General features: G+C 41.1%; 2 protein-coding genes across 2 annotated transcripts in view; one reads left to right on the top strand and one right to left on the bottom strand.

The window, feature by feature from the left end:
• The window catches only part of ALDH1L2 (aldehyde dehydrogenase 1 family member L2), a gene marked incomplete at both ends in the record, with an annotated part of 28,223 nt that extends 13,860 nt beyond the window's left edge, over positions 1 to 14,363 (top strand). The window contains 17 exon segments of the mRNA XM_082280431.1: positions 735 to 869; positions 1,269 to 1,394; positions 2,794 to 2,885; positions 3,718 to 3,865; positions 4,153 to 4,272; positions 5,436 to 5,563; positions 8,011 to 8,161; positions 8,845 to 8,915; positions 9,021 to 9,126; positions 9,500 to 9,587; positions 10,305 to 10,398; positions 10,645 to 10,741; positions 11,188 to 11,286; positions 11,476 to 11,641; positions 12,027 to 12,132; positions 13,150 to 13,349; positions 14,308 to 14,363. Coding sequence (XP_082136557.1) covers positions 735 to 869; positions 1,269 to 1,394; positions 2,794 to 2,885; positions 3,718 to 3,865; positions 4,153 to 4,272; positions 5,436 to 5,563; positions 8,011 to 8,161; positions 8,845 to 8,915; positions 9,021 to 9,126; positions 9,500 to 9,587; positions 10,305 to 10,398; positions 10,645 to 10,741; positions 11,188 to 11,286; positions 11,476 to 11,641; positions 12,027 to 12,132; positions 13,150 to 13,349; positions 14,308 to 14,363 — 1,983 coding nt within the window.
• Positions 14,364 to 16,173: 1,810 nt separating this feature from the next.
• Positions 16,174 to 19,979, bottom strand: NOPCHAP1 (NOP protein chaperone 1). Its single transcript, XM_082280989.1, has 4 exons — positions 19,903 to 19,979; positions 19,120 to 19,206; positions 18,011 to 18,147; positions 16,174 to 16,828 (listed from the first exon to the last, which is right to left on the bottom strand). The coding sequence occupies exons 1-4, from the start codon at positions 19,970 to 19,972 to the stop codon at positions 16,643 to 16,645; spliced, it is 480 nt and encodes a 159-aa protein (XP_082137115.1). The 5' UTR covers positions 19,973 to 19,979; the 3' UTR covers positions 16,174 to 16,642.
• Positions 19,980 to 25,149: the final 5,170 nt, after the last annotated feature.

Raw genomic sequence — 25,149 nt, 5'->3', positions numbered from 1 at the left:
TACCCTCTTTTTGACTCTTTTTTATTATAAAATTAAAGATGCCTGCATACAGGTGAATACAAATGGGTGTTACATTGGTGTAGCTCTAATTTGATGATTATATGTTTTGTGTATATATAGAACAGGCACCTAAAGAAATATGCAGAACACAGTAGTTAAGACTATTTTAGTCACCGTTTCATTTAATTTGAAGAAAGATGAGTACAATATCTGGGAAAAAAAATAAGGCATGGTACAAAGGTACCAAGAGTAGAACCACACTGTGCCAGTTATTTTGTGAAGTAGGTATGCATTACAGAATAATGCAGCCCACGCTGTACAGTGGCCAACATCACAGTATTGACAGCAAAATGAAACACTGCGAGCTACTGAAATAACAGAAGGTTTCATTTTAAGGAGATTTGGGCCTAGATAATCTGCAGAAATAAATCTATATAATTTCATAGAGTGAGTGGTCCCTCACTCTGGGTATGCACTGACAAAAGCTGCTCCCTTTCATGGACTGGTTGCAGCATGCTCGTTGTTACAGCTCAGCTGCTTTGCAGGTTTAGGCAACTTGAAAAATTTTACATGTTCTGAGTTGTAAAGATCTAGAACTGCTGTAACATGTTTTCCATATGTAGGTAATTATGTTTTATTTCTGTTATATTAAAGCTTCAAAACAGTATCATAAAATCATTAAAATTTTACAGCACATTTAGAATCTGTGTGCTTTTAATTACATTTCTTTTTAGGTGGTAACTTTTTATGGGTCATCATTACTTGATGCTTCAGTGCCTGCTGGACAAGAGCTGACAATAAAAGGTGCTTCAAGACCTGGACTTGTAACAAAGAATGGTCTAGTCATTTTTGGAAATGATGGGAAGATGGTAAGTGCTCAGTCTGGCAGACATAGGCATGGATGGAATAGTTTTAGCAAGAAGGGCAGGTAGTGTGGAATTGACAAACTACACAAATCCAGGTGCTAATGACAGGCAGCTAATTCACTTGGAGTTTATCAATCCTTTACCATCCTATAGAGAAGACATTCATGCTTTGCTTTTCATTCAGTCCATAATAATTTCCTATATGGAGTAAAATCTATTCTTACTAGCACAGAATCTGAAAGACAGGTATGAGTGGCCTGTGCTAAGTTGCCTGCATTATATTAGCTTTCCTGGAAGCCATTTATTTCACTAATTCAATCACCCTATTAATGCCTAAAAACTCTTCACCCAATGATGTACTACCTCCCAGACTATTTAAAATCATGTCCTCTCATTTTTCAGGTACTAGTGAGAAATCTGCAGTTTGAGGATGGAAAAATGATCGCTGCATCTAAATACTTCTCTGCTGATGAAACAACTGCCCTGGAACTTACAGAAGAGGAGAAAAAAGTGGCAGAAGATATAAGGGTAATTCACTAACTGCTTTAGTGGGATATTATTCAGACAAAAGCATTACATACTTATTTTTGGCAAGGCATATCTTTTATTTAGTTGTGCAAATAATTTTTTGATAAAATGTATTCAAAATGTATGGGGGGGTGAAGGTTTAGTTATTGACATTAACTCAGGCGGATCTGGGAACTCACTAGCCTACTTGTCTGTCACTTCACAAAGTTTCCTTTCACATACAAGTGATAGAAAAATAGTGATGGCAGGCTCAGCTATGGTAAATATCTATGGATGATGAAGGTGGGAGTAAGGAAAAACAAATAGTCCTTCACCTCACAGAAGTGGGGTTTTCAACACTGGCAGACTTGGACAGTTCTTCAAATCCTTTCTTCACTGTGGTGTTAATCACTAGGATGTGCTCAGAATGGGCCTGTTGGACAAGCTCCAGGGAGACTCAGAACAGCCTTCTGAAAGCAAATGGCAGCAGTTTTCTCACTGTACCTGTGTGCTCTGTCTCTTCTGCCACAATCACACACAAGGAGCTGGCTGGCAGAGGGATGGGAACAGCTGGAGCAGAAAACTCTCATAGCCAGAGAGGCTGCCCTCTCCTGAAATCCATCCCTCTGTAGTGTCAGGGGCTTAGCTGAAAGCCACATTTGTCATTAAAGTTTTGTGCCAGAGCAAATGAATCATAGATGTCTTCCCTTATGCTAACTCTGCTGCAGGGTTATTAACTTTTGGTACAGGTCAGGCAGCTTGATGTACTAGTATTTTAAGCTGCTGCTCCAAGATTATCTTGAACCTGCTTGCCAGCAACCTAAATGCTGCCTGGAGCTATTGAATGACTGAGAAAATTATAAAAATAAGTATAAACTCATCAATTGGTGACACTGCCTGTTAACTGTGAAACTCAATTATAATTAATTGAAATATTACATTACCAGTTATTTAACTGCTTATTTCTCCATCTCATGCACGCACCGTAAACTACTTTGCAGCTTTGGCCAGGTGCCTGAAATGCTCTCAATCCATTCACAAAGTGCTCCAGGCTGTCCTTGCCTATACTGATGACACATTCCATAATGCAATGGGAAGTTATTATTTGGACGATAAAAAACCTTTAAAAACTGGCCCTGAAAATTATTAGCATTGTACCATTCAGGTTCATTGCCTGATTAGGTAAAATTACCATGGACAAAATACTGTATTTTGATCATCTAATTATACTGAAAAATTTCTTGTCCGACATGAAGTCTCCAGACTGTTTTAGACCCTCTTAAAATAACTTTGTGTTTTAGAAACATTTGAAGTAATATATGCTGTAGGCACAGATACCATAGAAAATGCAGTTTGATAAATAGTTCTTGCAATTACAGGATTATTCATTATTGCCTCTGTTACTGTTATGTATTATTAGGCTATTTGGAAGGGAATTTTAAGCAATGTTGCTGTGATTGAGGATTCCACAGACTTCTTCAAATCTGGAGCATCCTCTATGCATGTTGTCAGGTAAAAATATTCAAAATAACAAAATTGTGAAGCCAAAGTTAATGAAAAAAAGTTGTTGTGGTGCCTTTAAATCAGAGTTGATCAAGTAGTGTGAAAGAAAATAATCCCCCTATGTTTTCCAATACTCTCCCTATTCCCTTTCTTACCTTTGAAAACATGTACAGTTCTTCTCCCAGAGTTATGAGATATTGATGTAATCCTGCTCTTTCTACTGAAGGAAAATTCCTCTTAACTTCAGGAACATCAGCCCCGTGGGAGAGCATGGTGATGCTCAAACCTGTCTGCATGCAGCCATAGGTATCTCCAGACCAGGGGGCTGAGTGGGGACCTGAGCAAAGAACTCCCCAGAGGGAAAGAGGAGCCTTTCACAGAAAGAATTGAGCCCATGCTTAAAGGTGCACTGAGTTTTTCATGGCTTGGGCCACCTCGTTTGCCTTCTTTTTGCAACTCAGGCCATAATATAAAAGCAGCATTTTTAAACAAACTGATTATTGTGCTGATTTCTTACCAGTCTCAGTGTCCTCCATATATTGGTTAGAGTAGTCCCAAATACTGTTTTCCAATAGGAGATCAATGTCTTCTTGTAATTGATTTTCGAAAGTTTGCCTAAGAGTATTCCAGAACTGACATTTTCTTTTTCATAGCATCCCCATTTAAACCAACAGATTTCAGGAAAATGCACTTCTGTGCCCATGTCAGAGAAACACACAGACATATTCACATCCATACAAACTGAGACCCAGTTTTGATCCCTTTTGACCTTCAAATGATTCAATTATCTGAAGAATTCTTTCATTTATAATTAAACTTGCTCTCTCTTCAAAATCTTTAGAATGCTAGAAGAGATCAAACAGAAGCATGGTGGACTTCAGCTACAGAATGAAGATGTGTATATGGCCACTAAATTTGCAGACTTTATTCAGATGGCTGTCAGAAAACTCAGAGGAGAAGACAAAGAAGAAGAGTTAGTCATTGATTATGTAAGACCTTTAATTTTGCACTTATTTCTTAGTCTTTCTTGGGTTTCAGGGGAGAGCAGACTGTGCATTTTATTACACTGCTTGATACAGTAGGTCAGCAAATAAATATTTGGTTATACAAACTTCTATATATTTGTATTTGGTTTCCATTACATTTTACTTCTAACAGCCACATATACAGGCTAAAATGTGTCTGTATATTGGCTGCAGATATCAAAAACTTGTTAAGCTACATTAAAATATTAGTTATTATATATTTAAAACAATTTGTTGTTAATTTCTCCCAGGTTTCAAAAAATATTAACAACATGACTGTGAATATGCCATACCAATGTTTCATAAATGGGAAATTTATAAATGCTGATGATGGAAAAACATATGACACTATAAATCCAGCAGATGGATCAGTAAGTAATTTCTAAATGTGATCAATACCAGTTTATTTCATTTTTTGCCTATTAAAAAATCTAAAACATTGCCTGAACATTGCTATTTATAAAATTATACACTACATATTAAACAACCTCTAGAAAAAATTTTAAGTTTCAATTTACTTCACATTTTCTGTATTCTACAATATTTTCCATTTGAGTCAAGCTGCAAAGCAAAAATAACCTACTTCCACTTCAATTACTATGTCAATTTCCATACCCAGCTGAATATTTTACCTTGATTTCATTCTTGTTTAGTTTTGCAAACAGAAATTGCTGAAGTTTATTTGCTAAGGAAGTCTTTCTTTTAGGATGCTGTGTATATTTCCTGTCAGTAATCAACTGCTTTTTTTTTTTTTTTTTTTATAAATCTGATACCTTAGGGCAAGTGTGACATTAAAATGTCCCTTTAAAATCCCAGTAAGAAAAATAACTTTTCAATAGGAAAATACATACAGTTGCACTTCAGTACTGAACTACCCAATATTGGTTGAGCAACTCATAACTGTGAATTATAAATAAGAGAAGTGATTCTGATGTCCATGTAGTTGCCATTTAATTCTGGAGTAAATAGTCTGCTGAAATCAATGACACAATTTTCACTATCATCAGAAGTCAGACTCTGATACTTTTCCTGAACTCAGTATAGAATGGAATAAAAGTCATAACAATTTTGTATTAGGATTTACAACATGTGTATTTACAGAACACAATCAACTTAAAATACTGCGTGTTCATGGTGGTTTATGATAACAGAAGCTCCATTCCTTAGAAATGGAACATGTGGGAGTAGTTTTAGCATGTTTAGGTATTAAGTTGTAATGCCACATATAATGACTTCCAGCTTTTGTAATATCACATTGGTTTTACATGTGGGAAGAGAGGGTGAGGTCCAATGGGACAACACACCTTGCTTTGAAGAAGAAGAAAGACTGAGGAATCTGAGTCCCTGCAGTGTCCTCCAGATTTTGCCACCTCAGTTATGTCTGATCATTTGCAGCCTGGCTCACCTGTGACAACTGCCACAGTTGAAGATATAAAGTACTTGCTTATACCCAGTTGAGAAGTTTGGGAGGAAGGAGTAACACTCTGCATCCCAGTGTTTCTTTTTGAGCTAATGCAATGCTACCTTTGCACAGGTAATAGCCAGTGTATCTTCTGCCTCACTGGCTGATGTTGACAAGGCAGTGGCAGCAGCAAAGGAGGCATTTGAAAATGGTGAATGGGGGAGGATGAATGCGAGGGAAAGAGGACGACTCATGTACAGGTATGTACAGGACAGCTTGCATTTGTTTCATTTTCTCAAATCTTGTTTTGTTTCTCTGAAGAATTGTATATGTTTTCTGAATGTGATGGATATTCATAATTCCACTTTCAGAGGATCCAGACTAGACATCTTTTCATCCTCTGACTAACTTCAGTGTACCAGCCTCACATCTTAGCTGACCAACCTTTATTGTGGCAGAGAAGAATCTTGTGGTCTCTCACTGCCACCATCCTTTCATTACTACTTATGAATGGAGACAAAGAATTTGAGGAAAATATATTTTAAATACTTGAAGTCTTCATTTAATCTATATGAGTTTCATTGCAAGGATTAAGAATTCCCTTGTAAACCTTCATCCTTCCATATAAATGAGGCTAAGCTTTAAAGACAGTGTGCCTGGGTTAGGTAGGCAGAGATTTGACCTTGCTAAGCCTTGCTGCATATGAACTCCCTACAGCAAACATACAGCTACATTGCCACTAATTTTGAACTTTTGAACTGTAACTGATGCTAGATTTTTCCAGGATCATATCCCAGTAGCTGGATAAAGACCCACTGCAGGAGATGTGTTATGGTCTGCAATGGAAGAATTGTCCTGTGCAGAAATTCTCTAAGCTGAATCCAACATTTACCTGAGACACTTTTACCTCTTTTTTGTATCTGTCTCACTGTGTCTAGTTAATGCCTGGTTCTTGTTTTTGGCTGTGTTTCTATTGGTTCATAAGATAAGCAGAGGTTTTGTTGAATTAATGGTATTTTAATGGTGGGGTTTGATTCTTGAAGGGCAAGAGGTGATCTTAGAAAGATGGTAATGCTGACTAGATAGTGTGAGAGTGATACTGGAGGCAGCTAATAAAACCCCAATTGTTATAGATTCTCCATATCCAGCATGATGCTTAACCCAAGCACAGGGGAACCACTGTCTGCAGACTTCAGGTGACTAGAAGCATCAGAGCTTCCCTATAAAGAAAGCCTCATTTGTGGGCTATATGAAGAACTTTCATTGCTTTTTCAAGTCTAAACATTCAAAGGAATGAGTAGACATGAGTAAAGAAGCAGGTTACTACTGAAAAAATGCCACGTTTTACAAGACATTGCAGGCATCTTAGAAAAAAGAATGAAAGCAAAGCCAAAAAAGGGAAAAAGGCCTGCAGGACTCTCACAGAGTTGAGTAGTGATCACAAGAGAAGATGGGCAAGTCAGAACTGAACATTAAATACACCTGGTCACTTAAGTTTTTCACAAGTGGGCACATATTCAAAGCATGCACAAACTTGTGTTTAATTTGTATCAGGAATGTAGAGTGCTTGAGAGACGAAGTTAACTCTGACCTGAAGAGAGATTTTTAAGGTGTGAGAACTCCTGCTCTGTTTTACACTTGGAAGATTTGCAAGCATAGCTATATTAGGTGTATGGAAAATACAAATCCCCTACACCACGTAGGTTATCCCTGGATTAAACTTTGCTTAGGGAAATCATTCTCTAGGATAAAACACCAGAGTGTTTATGTTGCAAACCATTCCCAGTGTGAATAAAAGCTCTCTCTGGACCACCTTAATTGAAATAAGGGCCCTTTTTCTCTGGCCTCTGTTCAAACTGGAGATTTTGAGTGCTGAACCAAAGAGAATGTGTGTGCCATTAAAGCTCCTAGCTCTGCTGCTTTGTCTTAAGGAATCATTAATAGAAGATATTAAGTGCATTTTAAATGGAACCTTCTCCTTTGTCCCTCACATGCCCATATCCATTCTCTTACACAACACTGCCAGTGCCCTGACCTGTAGCTGGGTCTCCAAGATACACTTAAAACAGGTATTAGAGAGAATTTTTCCGAATCTCTGCAAATGCTTTAAATGGGCAGAACTTACATAACGGAAAAAGAGGTTTCACACCCAGCTTTGAATACTCTTTACAGGATCTCAAATGCACTTTGTTAAGCTTTTAAAATCACATGGGAGCATTGATTATATGTCTGAGTACCAAATCACAGAAGGAAGCTGAAGAAAAACATTAATGCATGTGAGAAAATGCAAAGGACTGAACGTGAAAATTGATTGATGCAAACAGACCTGAACAGGGAACCACTAAACTAACAGTAGTGCCTTCTAAGTACAGGTGTCAATCAGTGCAGATGTATTTTTGAGACACTCTGATAGTTATTATCAACTTAGTAATACTTCTACTTATTCTTACTTACACCTCAGGTGAGTTTACACAGTTCATGTCTTCATTCAGTGTCTACTACAGCCAGTGTGAAGACATTTGCAGACTAATGGGCAATTGTTCAATCCCTTACTGATGTTAAGGAGCAGTGTCTCCAGTGCTCCACCTCCAAATTTAGTGGGAATGCTCTTTTGATTATGTTTCTTTGCCACACTTACATAATTTCGGGCTGTCAATGGTTAGATATCATTTCCCTTTGATGCAGATTTTAAACATTTTTATTAAAGACTTGCAGACCTGATGGAAGAACATCAAGAAGAGTTAGCAACAATAGAGTCTATTGACTCAGGGGCTGTCTACACTTTAGCTCTGAAGACTCATATTGGAATGTCTGTGCAAACATTCAGATACTTCGCTGGATGGTGTGACAAAATTCAGGCAAGTGGATACGTAAAGGAAATGATCAATGGCAGTGCTTCTCTACACTTCTTTCCTGTTGTTATTCTTCTGAAACAGTGCCAAAAAGTAGTAAAAGGAAAAAGTAATTAAGGAATCAAAAACTAAAGCAAAATTAGAATTTTACCTAGAATGGGTCTCCCTGTCAATACAAAAGGATAGTCCACTTCCAGCTGGAGAATATGGTTTAGAATGTGACTCTAAATATCTAAGAAATCAGTTGAGGTATCACAATGGATATACTTGCTTGGTCAGCTCTTGATTATTCATGGAACAGAATGTCACTGTGCTCACCACGCAGGTAAGTGCAGAGACCTGTGCTTTGCTGCAGTCTGACCAAGGCTGGTGAATTTGCTTGATGGCACAGCATGTGGCACACATTCAAGAGAATTTCCTCCAATGTCTTTGAGACCAATCAAGAATATCATCCAGCTTTTTTTTTTGTTCATCAGACCCTCACTTAATGTTCTCCCATCATGAATTGATTACAATATCCACAGTAGGAAATCATACAGCAGAAGCATCTGTGCCCCTTTCCCTGATGCAAAAATGCTTGTGGTTTTGAAGCGTACTCTGTAGCTTTCTGAAACATACTTACATGGCAAATATATTTGTAATAAAAATTACTAATCAGTATGAAGATCTGTCCCTCCTCTGTCTTTTAGGGTGCTACAATTCCAATTAACCAGGCCAGGCCAAACCATAATCTAACATTCACCAAGAAAGAGCCAATTGGGTGAGTATCACTTCTTTCTTCTTAGTGACAGCCTTGACATGCAGAAAAGCCATGGAAGAGCTGCCAGCAAATATGTAATCTCTCCATGTTTTTTCCTACCTGAAGTGTCTGTGCGATTATTATCCCCTGGAATTACCCACTGATGATGCTTGCATGGAAGAGTGCAGCATGCTTGGCTGCAGGCAACACCCTCGTACTCAAACCAGCTCAGGTAAGAGCAAAAAGGAATGTACAGATGGCCCGGAAGCCCCTGTTCAGGCAAAATGATTTAGGCAAGATAGGAGATTTCACCCATAGATTAGTCTGTCATGGGTACCCATGGATTGACTGTGTCATGTGTTGGAAAGTGCACATACAATAATACAAACTGCCATGGTGATACAAGATACTGATTGACTCCAGTTATGCTCCGGTGCTAATCTCATTTTCAAGAATTAATTTATTTCCACAAGAAGCCATCATTTCTAATTTGCCAATACTGTAAGAAGGTGAATATTGTATCAAAACTAAGATGTATTGAATATAAAAGGTCTCATCGTGCATTTGATTAAAATAGGAGACCTAATCTAGATGTTTCTACTTAGGTCACACCTCTGACTTCCTTGAAGTTTGCAGAACTTTCAGCTAAAGCTGGATTTCCTAAGGGCGTTATAAATATTCTGCCTGGTTCAGGTAAAACTTCAACTCAACATTTTTCTGGGAGAGGTCATGCTAAAACTGGTGAACTTCTTCACCTTTTTGAAGACCTGTTACATAGGTATGTTCATAGGCACTAGGCTTGCATCTTTTCATGCAGCAATTTCACATGTTTCTGGAAGAGAATGGGAAAAATCTGGCTTCAGTTAGGGGTAAGAGCTGTCAGTCTATACCTTTTACAAGTTCACACAATTAACATGAACACTCTGGAAAATAATGTATTACAGAGAAACATGTTTCACTTGATTGTAAGACTTCAGTTTTTCTCCTAATTTTATCATCAAATGGAAGTATTTAAATGTGACTGTGAGACCTAGAGCAAGGTGCTAAGATGCATATTCATCACTGTAGTCATGGTCCACACTGTGTTCCCTGATGTCACTATTTTCCTCCTTCCCCTAAGGAAGAAAAGTGACAAAGCAATTATATGGGGCAGGCTTGGTTACAAATTAGATTATTCCACCTACAGTGGATTATTAAGAAGCTCATTAGTCCACACAGATGGGACAATTTAGAGATGCTAGCAGGATCCAAGTTTTTCACAGTCATAGGAATAAAGCTGCAAATATAAATAAGGATGTGATACTGTATTTGATTCGTGGTGTTAGCTCCTTCTGTGTTACAGTGCTGCTGCAGGAGTAGTAAAAATTGCCCATGTACCATCCAGTTACACTGCTTTCCTCACCCTGATAGGTGGCTTAGTGGGACAGCACCTCTCTGAGCATCCAGATGTTCGCAAAGTAGGATTCACCGGTTCAACACCAACTGGGAAACAGATCATGAAGAGGTACTCTCAGCAAAAGATCATAAATAAACCCTGCTTAGTCTGGCTCTGAAGTATCTTACTAGATATATTGTGCACGTAGAAATAATGAAAAAGTAACTGCATATGGTCGTTTACCACTATGTAGAATTCTACTAAGTCTCTATCAGACAATAGAGGTTTATACATTTTCACTAGTTATGATTCAAAGGAAATGAGGGAATAAGATATTAAAAATTTGGGTTATATGACTATTTTTATTTTTTACAGTGCAGCTGCTAACCTGAAGAAAGTTTCTCTCGAACTTGGTGGCAAATCACCATTGATCATATTCAGTGACTGTGAACTTGACAGAGCTGTTAAAATGGTAATGTTACTTTGAAGTAAAATATATTCAAAGACCTTGTGGTACATCCTCACAGTGTTGCAATATTCTTCTTGACTTGCCAAAAAGAATGCCAGGGATCCTTTGCATGAAAAACCTTCAGATGTTTCTTTACGCCAGCACAATTTAACTGTTCATGCTGCCCCAAAAAGTACTACAAGCAATATACATTAGAAATTACAACAAAACAAAGAATTGAGCTCCCTATTGCCATATAGTTTTTAGTTCACCATCAATCATAATAATTCACCTTACCTACCAGCCATATTTTGTTCAAAGTTCATAAATAAGATGTTGTATTGGTGATATTCTTTTACATAAAGCATTAGACTTTTAGGGTCACAAACACTGAATGCAACCTAACGGAACAGAATGAAAGGCAGACTGAACAAAATGCATATAAATATTCATGTTTTTTTCCTGATCAGGGTATGGGTGCAGTATATTTCAACAAAGGAGAAAACTGCATTGCAGCTGGCAGGCTGTTCGTGGAAGAATCAATTCATGATGAATTTGTTAGAAAAGTGGTAAGATATTCAAAGATTAAAGTTAAGTAAGTAGATGTTTTACTGTGGCAGAAAGATCCACGAGTTTTATAGACACTTGTGTTTCTTATTTTCAGTTGCTTAATTTCTCATAGTTTATGATAGACAATGCTGCTTCTCAACAACTATTTGCTATGTTACGTAACTTCATTTTAATTGGGTAACCCATAGGTTGAAGAAATAAAAAAGATGAAAATCGGTGACCCACTTGACAGATCTACAGATCATGGTCCACAAAATCACAAGGCACATTTGGAAAAGCTGCTGCAATACTGTGAAACTGGAGTCAAAGAAGGAGCCACTCTGGTGTACGGAGGAAGACAAGTATGTAGGCCAGGTAAAACACTTTCCAGAGGTATTTGGAACTTTTATGCTTTATGCAAGAGCTATCACGATTATCTCAGCTGTATTTTGAGGAGTTGCAATATCATGGGAACAGTACCAGGTAAGCCCACAATACCACATGGCTTTCACAGCTTGTATTATGTGAAGCTGTGCAAATGAAGTGTAAGTTACAATATCTATTGCTACAGTCTGTCCTCTTTTTTTCTGCCATTTCTCTTGAAATGCATGCATTTCCATTCATACTTCATTCATATCTATTTTCTATTTCAAATTGCAAGTTATTTATGGCCTCAAAGTATGGGACAGAGATGGCCTGGACAACAGCAAACCCTTAAGCACTTTTACCATGCTCAAAAGCTGCTCTATGCTCTCTTTAGGTTTCTTCATGGAACCCACTGTATTCACAGATGTTGAAGACCATATGTATATCGCCCAGGAAGAATCCTTTGGCCCTGTGATGGTGATCTCTAAATTTAAAAATGGGTATGTTCTCATTTGGTTACTGTTAGAAACTTTATTTTCCCATTTTCACCTAAGGGAAGAAGTGATAGCATACAGAACATTTTATTAAATCTTGTTAGACCAATCTGAATACCTGGTAGTACTCAGGGAAATGTTTTACTGAAGTTTATGTGGTAACTGCAATAGCTTGATCAAATTACAAAATGTGTATTTTTTCCAGTGGAATTACTTATTTTTTTTGTGTTACAGAAGACTGCAGTGTTGTGTATGGTGTAATACTAGCCCATTACTGTTGCAAATGAAAATTCCTCTGTGTATTTTGTAAACTGTCACTTCTAATATCTTTCATTCCAGATCATAAGAATTATTTTACATACAGATGAGATTAAAACCCTACATAGAATCTTAATCTAAGTATTTCCATCAGGTTTCCCCTTCTGGAGTTTGATAATGAAGTTAAGAACCAGCCATGTAGATAACTCTTCACATCCATAATTATGTAGTCATAAGGGACTGTGTTGAATTTTTTAAAGTTTTAAACTACTACTGATTTTTGAAACTGTATGGAGATGAGATGCAGCTAGAAAACGGCACTCTGGAAATGGCCTGGGAGTTGTGTCTTGATAGAATTTTAAATTTCAGCTTTTATTCTCCATTAACTTGTAAGGCTGGAGAAAATTTTAGCAAACTGATTCATCATCTGCTTTACAGGCATTTTTGTATTGCTCTAATTCCCAAGTTGTACAGTAGCTGAGCAAAGTCGTATGCATACAGCAGCATTTCCCGTGGCATTTCTCAGTGTAGATATTAACCATTGAGATGTGAGGATAAAAACTTCACAAGCTTGAAGCAAGGGTGTGAATTTCCATGGATCTGTCAGATTGACACACATATTTGCCCTTGGTAAGTCATCTTTAAAAAAGCTCAGTGGAGAAGAAAGGCCATGGGAAAAGTTGCTTCAATGACACTGAAGGTGGAAGGTTGCTAACACTTGTTTATTTTACCTAGCTGCAATTAGATAATTTCTTTCCCCCATAGGGATGTCGATGGAGTATTGCGACGGGCAAATGCCACAGAATATGGCTTAGCTTCAGGAGTTTTCACAAAAGACATAAACAAAGCTCTCTACATCAGTGAAAAGCTAGAAGCTGGGACAGTTTTTATTAACACATACAACAAAACTGATGTGGCAGCACCGTTTGGTGGATTTAAGCTGTCTGGCTTCGGGAAAGATTTAGGTAAGTTGTCTCCCTCCCTCATTTCTCATCTCAGAGTCCTAATCAGTGAAAGAAGCACTTTGCCTGGGTACAGTGTACCTAGTAAAACATGAACTATGGGTGCGTTTCCTGCATCTCCTACATTCCTCCAACTACAGTAATTCAATTCCTCTCCCTTTCCTAAATATTCCCACCTCAATACTTCCCATTCAGCCTTTCCTGTACGTTTGCTAAATGATGCTATAGCTCTGTGAGCAGACAAATTACAGCTTGTCCAGAGCTGTGTACAGGCTACAAAATGTTGCCAAGTAACAAGGGTATTGGCCAAAATATTTTTTCCCTCAGAAAAATGCTGATTAATGTTTCTCCTCTGAGTAAGAGCATGGTAAACATTTTTATACCTTAAAATGTCACCAAAAACTGCCAAAAGCCACAGAAAAAGATGCATTAAAAATATTTTCTTTTCAAAACAACTTTTTTAGAAAAGTGAAGTCTACTCTGCCAAAGAAACTTCACAAGTCTGGAAAGATCAAGCCTCATGGCACAGAAAAAAGGAAAACCAAATTTCATTCACACAACAGATTTTTGCCTTTGGAATCTCCAAAGACATTTCCTGAAACCAAAATGTCTAGTGGTATCAGGGAAAAAAAGATTACTGATTTTTACACAGCTTCTCTACCTACGAACTTTAATAGAGGCAAAGCAAAGCTCATAAATTCAGCTCTGGGCCCCTGGTGGCCATCTAGAGACTGCTGCTGCTGATGGTTAAATTCCAGTTCCTTTTTTCTTCTACATCTGTCGGGTCTGGCCTCTTGTCAAACCAGTTCTGTAAATCACAGTGGGAAGGTAATTAGTTTCCATTGTTCCTTAAGGACTCAAATATTGGCTACAGTGTTTCAATTTTTTTCTTAATAATAGTTACAGCCTGACAAAATTAATTTAGCTGTTGTTCTAACGGGTGAATATTGTGCTTGTACAGGTGAAGAAGCTCTTTATGAATATCTCAGAACCAAAGCCATCACTGTGGAATATTAAAGTAACAGCTTCACTTGGGAAGTGAACTTTCAGCAGAGTTTCAATCTTGATGACTACACGAAGCACTCTGCCACGCGTAGGATACGCTGTCTGCAGTGCTACAACCAACCAACCAAAACAAAACACTCATTCTATGGATAAGTTTCTATAAATTAGGTCCAAATTTTAGTCTGACAGACAATGGCTTTTGGAAATTACCCTGAAGCTATTTAAATTATGCAGCAACAACAGTTGGTAGCACAATTTCCCCCCATCCTCCCAGATAAAAAAACCCCAAGAATATGGTTCGGTTCTTTTTTTAAAATAGAACTGAAGAATAAGTTCTCACATACCTACTTCATACTTCTGCGACATGTTTACATGATCATTTTAAATCCTTATTCATTAGGCTTTTAAAGTTGAACTAAAATATACTGATTATGCCATTTTTGCTATAAACCAGTTCAGGTTTTATGGTAGCAATTAAACACTCTGCTCTGGTGACTTTTCAGCAGTACAGAAAACCTTTGTGCCATAAGAAGTAAATCAATGCAAGGAAGTGCACTTACTATGATCTTTGTATAGTACATACAGAGTTCAACATTGGTGTTAAACTATGCATATCAAGCTAAAGTTGCTGAAAATATTTTCTACCTTTTTGTTGATACAGAATGTGTGATCTGCCTGCAATTTGAAAGGTGGTTACATTAATGGATTAAAATCACTTTTTGTGTCTGTGCACATGGACTGTAATCACTGTTTCATACTGCACGATTATTACTTTGTATTTCACACTTTTGGGGTTTTTTTTTAATCTGTGGGAAAATCCCTTGTAAAATGTCCAAGGTCTAATGTTGGCTTTCAAACTTTTTTCAGTTTGAAAGAAATTTTCTATAGATTGAGACCTTATTTAACTAAGCCTGTTAAGACTCCTTGCTCTTAGAATGCAAAAACACCCAAAGCTTCATCTATCTGTGGGCTGCCCTTAAAGGTAGCAGTCTGATTCTTTGATTCCCATCCTACCCCTTCACTAAAATGTTCTGTGGTTTAATCAGTAGATCATCTCCATCCTGTATTTAAGCCACACTGTAAAAGAAAGACCAGAATCCTTGTTATTTCTTACTGGAAATATTACAGAAACAGATATTAACTTTAACATATATTAACAGATAGAACTTTAAGTATGGGATTCAAAATAAATTCTATAAATAACTGCAGGTTTCAAGTCAAATATTAAGTTTAATATTTGAGCAAATACAGTATAGAAAAATTTTACTTTAATGGTGTAGAAAATAGAAAGTTCCTTTAAGAAACAGTGACATCCAGGAGCATGACAGATACTTCTGAAATGCAAACTGATCTGTGAAGTAAATGCAACAGCCCAAACCACTGTAATTAGATCAATCTGAGGTAAGTATGAATGAGACACACTGTCACAGATTCTGGTTTCACAATTGTGTCAAGCCAAATTAAGCACAGGCCAGCTGAAAATTCACCTCTTTATCCTTCTGAAAATGAAAGATGTTACCAAAATGCAGATTGGAAATGTGGCAGGGAAACTGGGGGATGAAAAGTGTAGCTTAAAGCTATCGTGACACCCCAGAGGCAGACTTGATCCTTTGAGTATGGAAGGTATTTGCACCACATGAGCCTGGTAACCCTCCCGAGCTGGTGTGGAGCTCAGTGCAGGCACACAGGGTAAGCAATGCTCTGCTGAACTCTCTCGTCATGGCTGTCCTTACCCAGGCTGGCTCAGCTAGAAACGAGCTCAGCCACTGCTCCAGTGCTCAGCAGTCACCGTCAGGAATGCAATGCAGACATACCTCTGGGGTACTTAAGGATCATGTTTAATATTGAAGATAGTGTACATAGCACTTCACAGGACATGGAATATAAAACCAAAGCTTTTTTCCTAGCTAACTCTCTCTTGCCCTTGAAGCAAAAACTTCTTCTATCAATCATCCTATAAAAAAAAAAAAAAGTCTTCTTTCTTCAATAAAGGAACAGAACAAGAGTTTTAACTTTCAAGTGCCCCTTACGCTAGCTGTTTTCTTAGTGTAATCTACTAAGAAGTCCACTTCCCTGTTATTTGATGAATCAAATCACACTTAATTCTTCAGAAATCCAGCCTCCCACAGTCATGAGGGGATTCTGAACTCTCCACCATGTAAACTATAGCATTTCACAGGATCCTGAGAGATGCTGCACTGGGAAACAAGGTGATTTTAAGGGCCAACTCTTCAAAGTGAGAAAACATGATTTGGTTGCTTTGGAGTTTTTTAAAGTAAAATAAAATGGCTTTACTCATTCTCTTTGCTGTCCAAAATTTCTATTTTGCCCTTTTCTCCCTTTTGTTTAGGAAACTTAATGTTGTCTATTGTCACTTCATCTGTTACAGCATCATCTTCATCAGATTCTGAGTCATCTTCTGAAGTCAGCAAATCTTCATCTGTATCAGAATCACTCAGTTCAACTACAGCCACATTCTGGAAAAAAAAGATCTTGGTTAACACATTACATATACTATTTATATATATATATACATGCATATATACACACACACACACTATAGCACTTCTATCACTGGAGTAAAACATAAGGCAAACACACTAAACAGCCTGCTACCATAAGAAAACCACAATCACAATAAAAAAGACCTCTGGGTTTTCCTAGGATTATGATGAATATCATGAAGAGATTCCTAAATATTTAAATTGCAATTTATATTGGCCTATAGCAAATCTAAGGCCATATTTATATCACTATCCAAGAAAGAACTGAGTGCATAGCTGATCTCAGATTGTCAAAATCAGGTATTTAAACTGATGAGAAGCAGGCATCAATACCACTTTTCAGTAAAAAATTTAATTGAAACCATTTAGTGCATACAGGGTCATGACAAATACACCGACACACACACACACACATATATATATATATATTTATCAATATAGTTCATATCTGATAATGTAATAGTACTCAGGGCACTACAACTAGTCTAAAACAGCAAGCAGTTTAAACCACCAGTATATTTTTTGAAGTGATCTCCTATATCCATATACAGAGCCATGATTTTTGACGTCTGCTTAGCCAGAAGGCACTTGACTGGATCATGCACATATATCACCTTTCTTATATAAGCATGTGGCTGCAGCACTTCAGTTAAAACCAGAAAGAAAATATTTATGTTACTGTAAATAAATAGACAAATACCAACAACAAAGGATCACAACAACACTAACAACTTTTCTAAACCCAAGATCTACTCAGTCCTAAAAATAATGACAGAGCAGAGCTGAAAGCCAGTTATTACACTTACACTAAAGCCTCCTGTTAAGCTTTACTAAGCCTCATATTGTCCGGTTGCTACCAAATTACCTATGAGACTTTTAAAATACAATTTGTGACTTTTGATTCAGAGTTGTTGATTCAAAAGCATGTCTTATTCTGTTCTTAAACTACTTTATCCCCAGTGATTAAATTCTGCAAGTATGAAAACCAGGATGTAAATTTCAACCAAATAAGCATCCTTATTATATAAAAGTTTTGAATTAGCAGATCACAGACTATGGTAAAGACTTCACTTTATCTATCATATTACTCATTCTAAGATCGAGGAGTTATTTTAATCCCATCTAAATTTATGTTAAAATAAAAAACGTATTTACCATTTCTATAACTTTTTCTGTTTCACTGTCTAGATGTTCAATATCAAACTCATGAGCTGGTGCTGTTACCATCTTTCTCTTGAGCTCATCATTTGCCTGGGCCATCTGTGGTAAAAAGCTCTGTACTCGGTCCAAAACTGAAAAAAAACCCAATTATCACATTTATATAAGAAAGTTAAAGAGATGCCCATTAGTGTTCACATTTATACCTCAGAAATGAGCCTTTAAACAGATTCCATTTCAACTGTAATTTCCAGCCATCTACAATAATTAAGTATAGACTGAAGGCCTCAAAGAAGATGGAAAAATTAGCTGTAGCAGATGCCATGATAGACTAATGAAAGGTCCACACAATTGACTAAAGAAATTTTGAAATTAAGATGGTGGGAGAGAGATGGAAACTCCACGCTGAAGTTTAAAGCACTTATCCTCTACAGCTCAGTGGGACTTCACAAGAATTTTAAGGTAATCAATGCAATTAGGAGAATCAACTCCTATGCCTTCCACAGAGGAAGACAGTATTTTCACCTCCAGAGTTTCTCCAAATAAACTGCTCCACACATGGAGATGAGCCAAACAGTTTGCTTTCTTTGAGAAGAGGTACTATTCCAGGTGAGCTCCACAAAAGGAAACAGGTATAATCTACCTTTGAAACACTGTCATCTTTGTAGAGACTTTTATCTAACAAAGAATTTGATGTAACAATCTTTTTTAATTTCAGCTCGATCACAAAGCAGAGAACAAAATAAGTTGACAGGAATCCTTTTTAAATTAAATGCTTTTATACAACAAATATATCATACTGACAAATTACTTCTAAAAAGAGGTAAGAAGCCCAAGGAACAACTCTGCACTGGGAAAGAACAATCTGTCCCTAAAACTTAGAGCTGTAATGCCTAGCATTGCAAAATCTAATTTTTGCAGCAGCAGCACTTAATGACTCACCAGTGGGACATGGAACTGTAATGGGAGGAGGACCTACCACCTGTAGACACTGAACACAAGAGCTTCTCCCTTTACCTACGCAAGGAAAGCACTGAAGCCAAAGTTCTGTCACAAATGTTACCTACTACTTGACACAGTTACAGTACAAGCTCCTCCTTACTTACCACTGCTCCTTGGCAACTTAACCGTCTGTAAAGTTGTGGTCTTGTTGCTGCTACATTTTGAATTGATCAGCAAAATGTCTTCCAGCCCTGCAAACAAACAAATAAGTATTGCAGTGCTTAAGCTCACAAGTTCTCCGTCATTGTCATCTGCTTTTGCTGCTTTTGGAAGAAATATTGCGCTACACGGGCCACAGCTCTCACCCTGCAGGTCACCTCTTACACACTCCTTAAGTTTAAGCTAAAGTTCCTTAAGCTGTTTTTGAGCCAAAGATTGATTAACCGAGAGTTATAACGCATAGAAAAACTACCTGTAACACCCCAGACCAAGGCATGGTGCGGTGGGAGCTGAGGCGTGCCAGCCGCACCGATTTAAATCCCTCCCCTCATCTGCGTGGTGCCAATGCCCTCCGCTATCTGAGGGCAGCAGCAGCGCCGCAAAACCCAAACGATGCCAGGGAATTCGGCATTAATTAACCACATTAATCCTTATGACCACCAACGGAGCCTTCCGCCCCGTATCATTAACTAAAGCGAAGCGTTCTGTCTTTTAAACTTTTTTTCTGGTCTTATAATAACGTTTTTACGACTGCCCATCGTTTAACGTGGTTTTCCCCGCTTATTTACTTCGCATTACCACAGACCTGCCTGCGAAAGCAGCTCTTCAGTGCACGCGGGATGCAATCACGAGTGGCTCACCAGCAGCCCGGCGGCCCGACGAACCCCTCCCTTGGGCTGCCTGCCCGAGCCGAGCCCCCGCTCGCTGGTGGCCGCTGCCGGACTCACCTGGTCGGCGCCCCACGTCCAGCAGCTCCCGGGACTCTGCCGGCCCCGCCGCCCCGCCGGGCCCCGCCATGCGCCCGCCGGCACGGAAGTGGAGCGGCCCACGCCCTAGGCGGCGGCGCGGAGCGCGCCCCCTACCGGCCGGGAGGAGCTCGGCGGCGTGAGGGGCCGGCACTGCCGCCCGCAGCCGGGCGCGACAGCGGGGACAGCGCGCCGCGGAGACCGTCATGAAACGATTTAAACCTTCTGAAATCCAACAAGGGCAACTGCAGGGCCCTGCGCCCGGGGAGGAATAACCCCGCTACAGGATGGGGGCCGACCTGCTGGGAAGCAGCTCTTCTCTGCGGAGAAGGACCTGGGGGTCCTGGTGGACAACGAGCTGTCCATGAGCCAGCAGCGAGCCCTGCGGGCAAGGAGGTCCGTGGTGTCCTGGGGTGCATTAGGAAGATCATTGCCAGCAGGTCAAGGCTGGTGATCCTGCTCCGCTGCTCAGCCCTGGTGAGGCACCTGGAGTGCTGTGTCCAGTTCTGCGTGCCTCAATACGAGAGGGACATGGAGCAGGTCCAGCAGAGGCAACAACGATGATTAAGAGACTGAAGCATCTTTTTAAAAGGAAAGGCTGAGAGAGCTGGAGGCCTGTTCGACCTCAAGAAGAGATGACTGAGAGGAGACCTCGTCAATGTACATAAGTATGTAAAGGGAGGGTGACAAGAGGATGGAGCCAGGCTCTGCTCAGTGGTGCCAAGCAATAGGACAAGAGACAACAGGGAGAAACTGATGCACAGGAAGTTCCACCTGAACATGAAGAAGAAATTCTTTGCTGTGCAGGTGACCACACACTGGAACAGGTTGCCCAGAGAGAGTGTGGAGTTTCCCATACTGGAGATATTCAAGAACTGTTTGGACACAATTCTGTGCAAAGTGCTCAAGGACAAGCCAGCTTAAGCAGGGAGGTTGGACCAGATGATCCATTATGCTCCCTTCCAACCTGACTGATTCTGTGATTTGGCACAAAAAGTCCATCCCTTCACCTGGAAGAGCCATGAGCATGTGGAACCAAGCTGCCAGCAGGTAACGTCACCTGAACGCCTGCCAGCAGTTGCTTATCTCTGAAAACTTGCCCATTTTCATTTTCAGAGTTTGACAAATGAATCTAAAATTAAATATCAGAGCCTGAGGGAGTTTTAATCATCCTTTGGAAAAGAAACTTACACAACCACCAAGTTCAGTTGACACTGGCCAACCTGTTATTCAGGATTTGTTCCTCAGTTTATGTCCTTATCTGTTCTGCAGCTTCTGTCCTTTCACATCTAGACAGTGTGAAAACTGCAAAAAGAAAACTGAATGGTTCATAGGAAACAAGATGGGAAGCCCAAGATGAAAATGAGAAAAAATAGTAATCAGGTAAGTGGTGTTTATAGGCTCTCATTGCAAAGAACACAGGAAAAAACCCAAACACACAATCACCCAGATTCCAGTCTCTTGGAATAAACATGAATAAGAAGCAAACCTTCTGCAAGGCCTCAAGCAAGAGACCACCCTGCTGTTTTCCTGACAGACTGGCCCGAACAAGTGTCCTGTGTCACTTCCTCAGCCCACCCACAGTGCCAGCTGCATTCCACTGAATTTGCTACCTGGTTTTCACCTTTCTACCCAACTATGCTCCAGATTTTCCATTTTCCAGAAAAATCCCATTGCTAGCTTTAATGACTGAAAAATCTTGAGGGCTGAGGTTTTTGCCTTGGGCCTCAAAAGCGAGTCTTTCTGAATTTGTACACAACCCAAAATAATAGTGCGTGAACCTCAAATAATATATTTCATCCATGGGTATTATGTGATTTCCATGGAGGGTGGGGCATAATGCTGTCAAGGAACCTGCAGTAGGGAGTGCTGAAGTGATTGCCCAAGATAACCAGACAAGCAATTAGAAAAGCCAGAAACAGCACCCTCAGGTGCTATTCCCAAACCTCAGGTTTACAGTCTAACCTGTTGACAACAGAAGCAGACGTGATCTTTATCTGACTTGTAAGGCGGCCCAACTAAGTATCCATGCTGTGTAACACCTGAGCACACACAAAGCATGGATATATACAGTTCCTACAAGGATAGGGAAACAACAGCTCTGTAGCCCAAATCCCCAATAAATTCAGGCTTGAGACAGCTGAATTAATAGCTCCGAGCTTTGGGCTGCTTCATTCATTTAAGGTGGTATCGACTTGAGTGTTCAAGCTGATGCTGTATGTTTCACTCTTGTAGCGCAGAATGTTTTGGCCCCACTCCTGCAAATGCATTTCGCTCTGCTTAAGCTTCTGCTATTCCACACATCCCCACCACACCTAGCTCCAGTTTATGGCAGGTACTTGGTGATTTGCCCGTGCTGTCTTTTTTTTCTCTCTGTAGACATGAAAAGGGATGCTGTAGGCTCAGCTGCTGTCACCGTCATTAAATCTTCTCTTTTCATCCTCTTTTTTCCTTTCTTCTCTTTCACCTTCCTGTTAAGGCATCCTTCACCACTTCAAAGTGTTGAGCAACAACTGAGGAATAAAACTAGTAATGTACAAAACTAGAAATGCACAAATTTAGCTGGCTTGACTGTTTTGATGTATTAATATAAAGTGTTTCTCAGCACAGGAGTCCAGCAAGGCCTTGGCTCCATACTTAGTTAAACAGAGGCAGCTGATGTCATGGAGTAACTCACAGACTTACACACTGTGTGCAGGGTGTACAACCTAGCTGGGCAAGAACTATTCCAGATATTCCAACTGACCCTAACACTTAAAAAAAATGGGATTCCCGAGGAAGCTGCTTTTAGCCAGCTGGCAGAAAAGAGCGGCAATGTCCTGGTAGCTGGCAGTCAGGAGTCAAACGGCGAACCCGTGCTCTTGTCACCAAGAAAGCTTCTGCGAGTAGAAGCAAAGGCACCGCCACCGCCGGCTCCGCCCGGGGAGCGCCCTGGAGCCCCACTCCCCAGCGCTTTGTCTCCCCCGGCTGCGGGGCACCGGCCGGGCCCTTGCGGAGGCAGCGAGCCGGGGGTGCAGCTTCGCCCCCCGCTACCGCCGAGGGGCGGGGGGACGGCGCAGCGGCAAGGGGACGCCGGCGGGTCCCGCAGCGGGCGGCGGATGTCAGGCAGCGGGGGCTCCCCCGGGGGCCGGACTGCGAGCGACCGCAGGCACGGCACCCGTCCCGTCCCGTCCCGTCCCGTCCCGTCCCGTCCCGTCCCGTCCCGTCCCGTCCCGTCCCGTCCCACGGGCGGCGCGGGGCGGCGGCGCTCGGCTCCTCCCTCCCTCCCCCGCCCGGCGGCGGCTCGGAGCGGCCGGTGGCGGCGGCGGCGGCTCTGCGCATCACGGGCCACATCATCGCGGGGGCCGCCCGCTTCCGCGCCTGCTCAGTGGCGGCGGCGCTCACCTAGCGCGGAGCTGTCACCGCCGCCGGGCTGCTCCCTCCCCGCCGCAGCGATGGAGCGCGACCCCGCGACGCTGCCGGCACCGCTCTCGCCCAGGTGAGGGGAGGGCGCGGCCCGAGGGGGCGGCGCGGGGAGCGAGGGCAGAGGGACCGGGCGGGCCGGGGACCTGCCGCTCCGGGCCGGGGGAGGCGGCGGGGGCGTGGGCGGGAAAGTTTCCTGGCGAGTGGCGGAGCCCCCCGAGCGCCGCGCCGGCCCGCCCCTATGCCGGGGTGCTCAGGGCTGGGGGGCTCTCGGTGCCGCCCGCCTCCCGCCCCGGCCGGTGTTCCCCGGGTGCCGCGGGGCTCGTCTTCCCCGTGCTGCGGGCCCCGACACTCCAGCCCGCCCTTGTCCCGCACCCCGCAGGCACCCCCCGGCGCCGGGCGGGCTCCGCTGCTCGCCGGCCGGGCCGATGTCCTGCGTCTGGAGCGCGGATGCTGCCTCGCGTTTGGCCGCCCGCGCCCCGGTACTCTGCGATCCTCAGAGCCCCACAGCGGGTATTCATCATGTGCGCGTAATTATGCACTGCTCCAGGTAGCCTGGACAATGAGCCTTTTCTTTGGTTTCTCTGTGCCTGCACAAGACCTGCCCAACATTCCCAGTGGCCCCTATTCCATGGCACCTTTTACGTCCGTATGTGCAGGCAGTTCTGTTCCCACCTTTGGACCCATAAAAACGTGCCAGACTCTGTCACCGCAGATGCAGTGCTAGACAAGCATGAAACCCCTGCCTGAACAGCACAGGTACAGACTTCAACCATCACGTCTTCTTTGTTTACAAGCATTGTAAATTAATGTGTGATGGTACATTTATTCTCTTTCCATACTTTTCTGCCAAAACATAGGAGCTTTTTGTGATTTATTTCACTTTACTTTCTACTCTCTCATTAATTCTCCATGAAGTTCAGGTTGTAGTTGTCTATTTCTTTACTGTCAGTGAATGTTATAATTTCTGCTTCCCCCAGCCCATTGTCCAAGGTATAGTTGTGTATCTTCTTCACTCACATTTGAATCCAGGTTATAGACAATGAAATAATTGTTAATCTTTAGGAAGAATCCTAGCAATGTTTAGCAGACATGCCTAGTTACCCTCACTTTAGCAGTTCAGCAATGTGGGTAAAAAGATGAGAGCAGGTGGGATGACCTGTTCTGGCAGCATTCCCTACATCTGCTACCCTAAACAGGTTGTGAAACTGGATCCATAAATACTGCAATATGCCTGGTAGACACTTCAGGAGGAAAAATAACAGCGTATAATTTTCTTTTCAAATACCTGTATGATATTATCCACAAAAAACAATGTGAAGTCTGTATCCTAGTGCCTGAGTTAATAAGTAATTAATCTCTCCTTGGTGATGACAGTAGAGACCGGTAATCAGGATCCCAAAGACTAGTTAGGATTCATCCTGGTAAGTATGTATCAGTTACTTAATCTAGAGGACTGCATTATCTCTTACATTTCATACTTTCCGACCTGCTTTTGGTGGGCTGAAGGATGTGATTTGCGTGGTATTTTTCATGCTGGTATTCCATTTGGGTCATTTTACAACCAACCACATTTCACAGCCTTGCTGCTGTGTTTTGACTCTGTTTTGGTCTCTTCTAGATGAGTTGCTTTAAAAGTGCGGTCAAACCAAGTCTTTTTCTCACATCTGCTTTGCTCTTTCTTGGGGCCAAAATCGAAAGCTGCCGTGTTCAGGAAGTGGAATGCAGCAGTCTCAAACTTGTCTGAAAACTGAGCCTGGGGCTGGCAGGTCTTACTGTCAAGAAGGCATCTGGAGGTTTTTTAATCTGTTTTTTCCCCCTTGTGAT

The sequence above is a fragment of the Coloeus monedula genome (genome assembly GCF_965178545.1).
Source record: "Coloeus monedula genome assembly, chromosome: 4".
NCBI lineage: Eukaryota > Metazoa > Chordata > Aves > Passeriformes > Corvidae > Coloeus > Coloeus monedula.
Note: the sequence above shows the minus strand (reverse complement) of the source record. Positions and strands in the feature narration are given on the sequence as shown.

Excerpts from the sequence above, each read along its gene's own strand:
- NOPCHAP1 (XM_082280989.1), bottom strand. The coding sequence starts at position 19,972 with ATGGCGGGGCCCGGCGGGGCGGCGGGGCCGGCAGAGTCCCGGGAGCTG. Across the intron at positions 19,207-19,902 it reads GGACGTGGGGCGCCGACCAG|GGCTGGAAGACATTTTGCTG; the intron begins GTGAGTCCGGCA and ends GTTTGTTTGCAG. Across the intron at positions 16,829-18,010 it reads CAGAAAAAGTTATAGAAATG|AATGTGGCTGTAGTTGAACT; the intron begins GTAAATACGTTT and ends TTTTTTTTCCAG.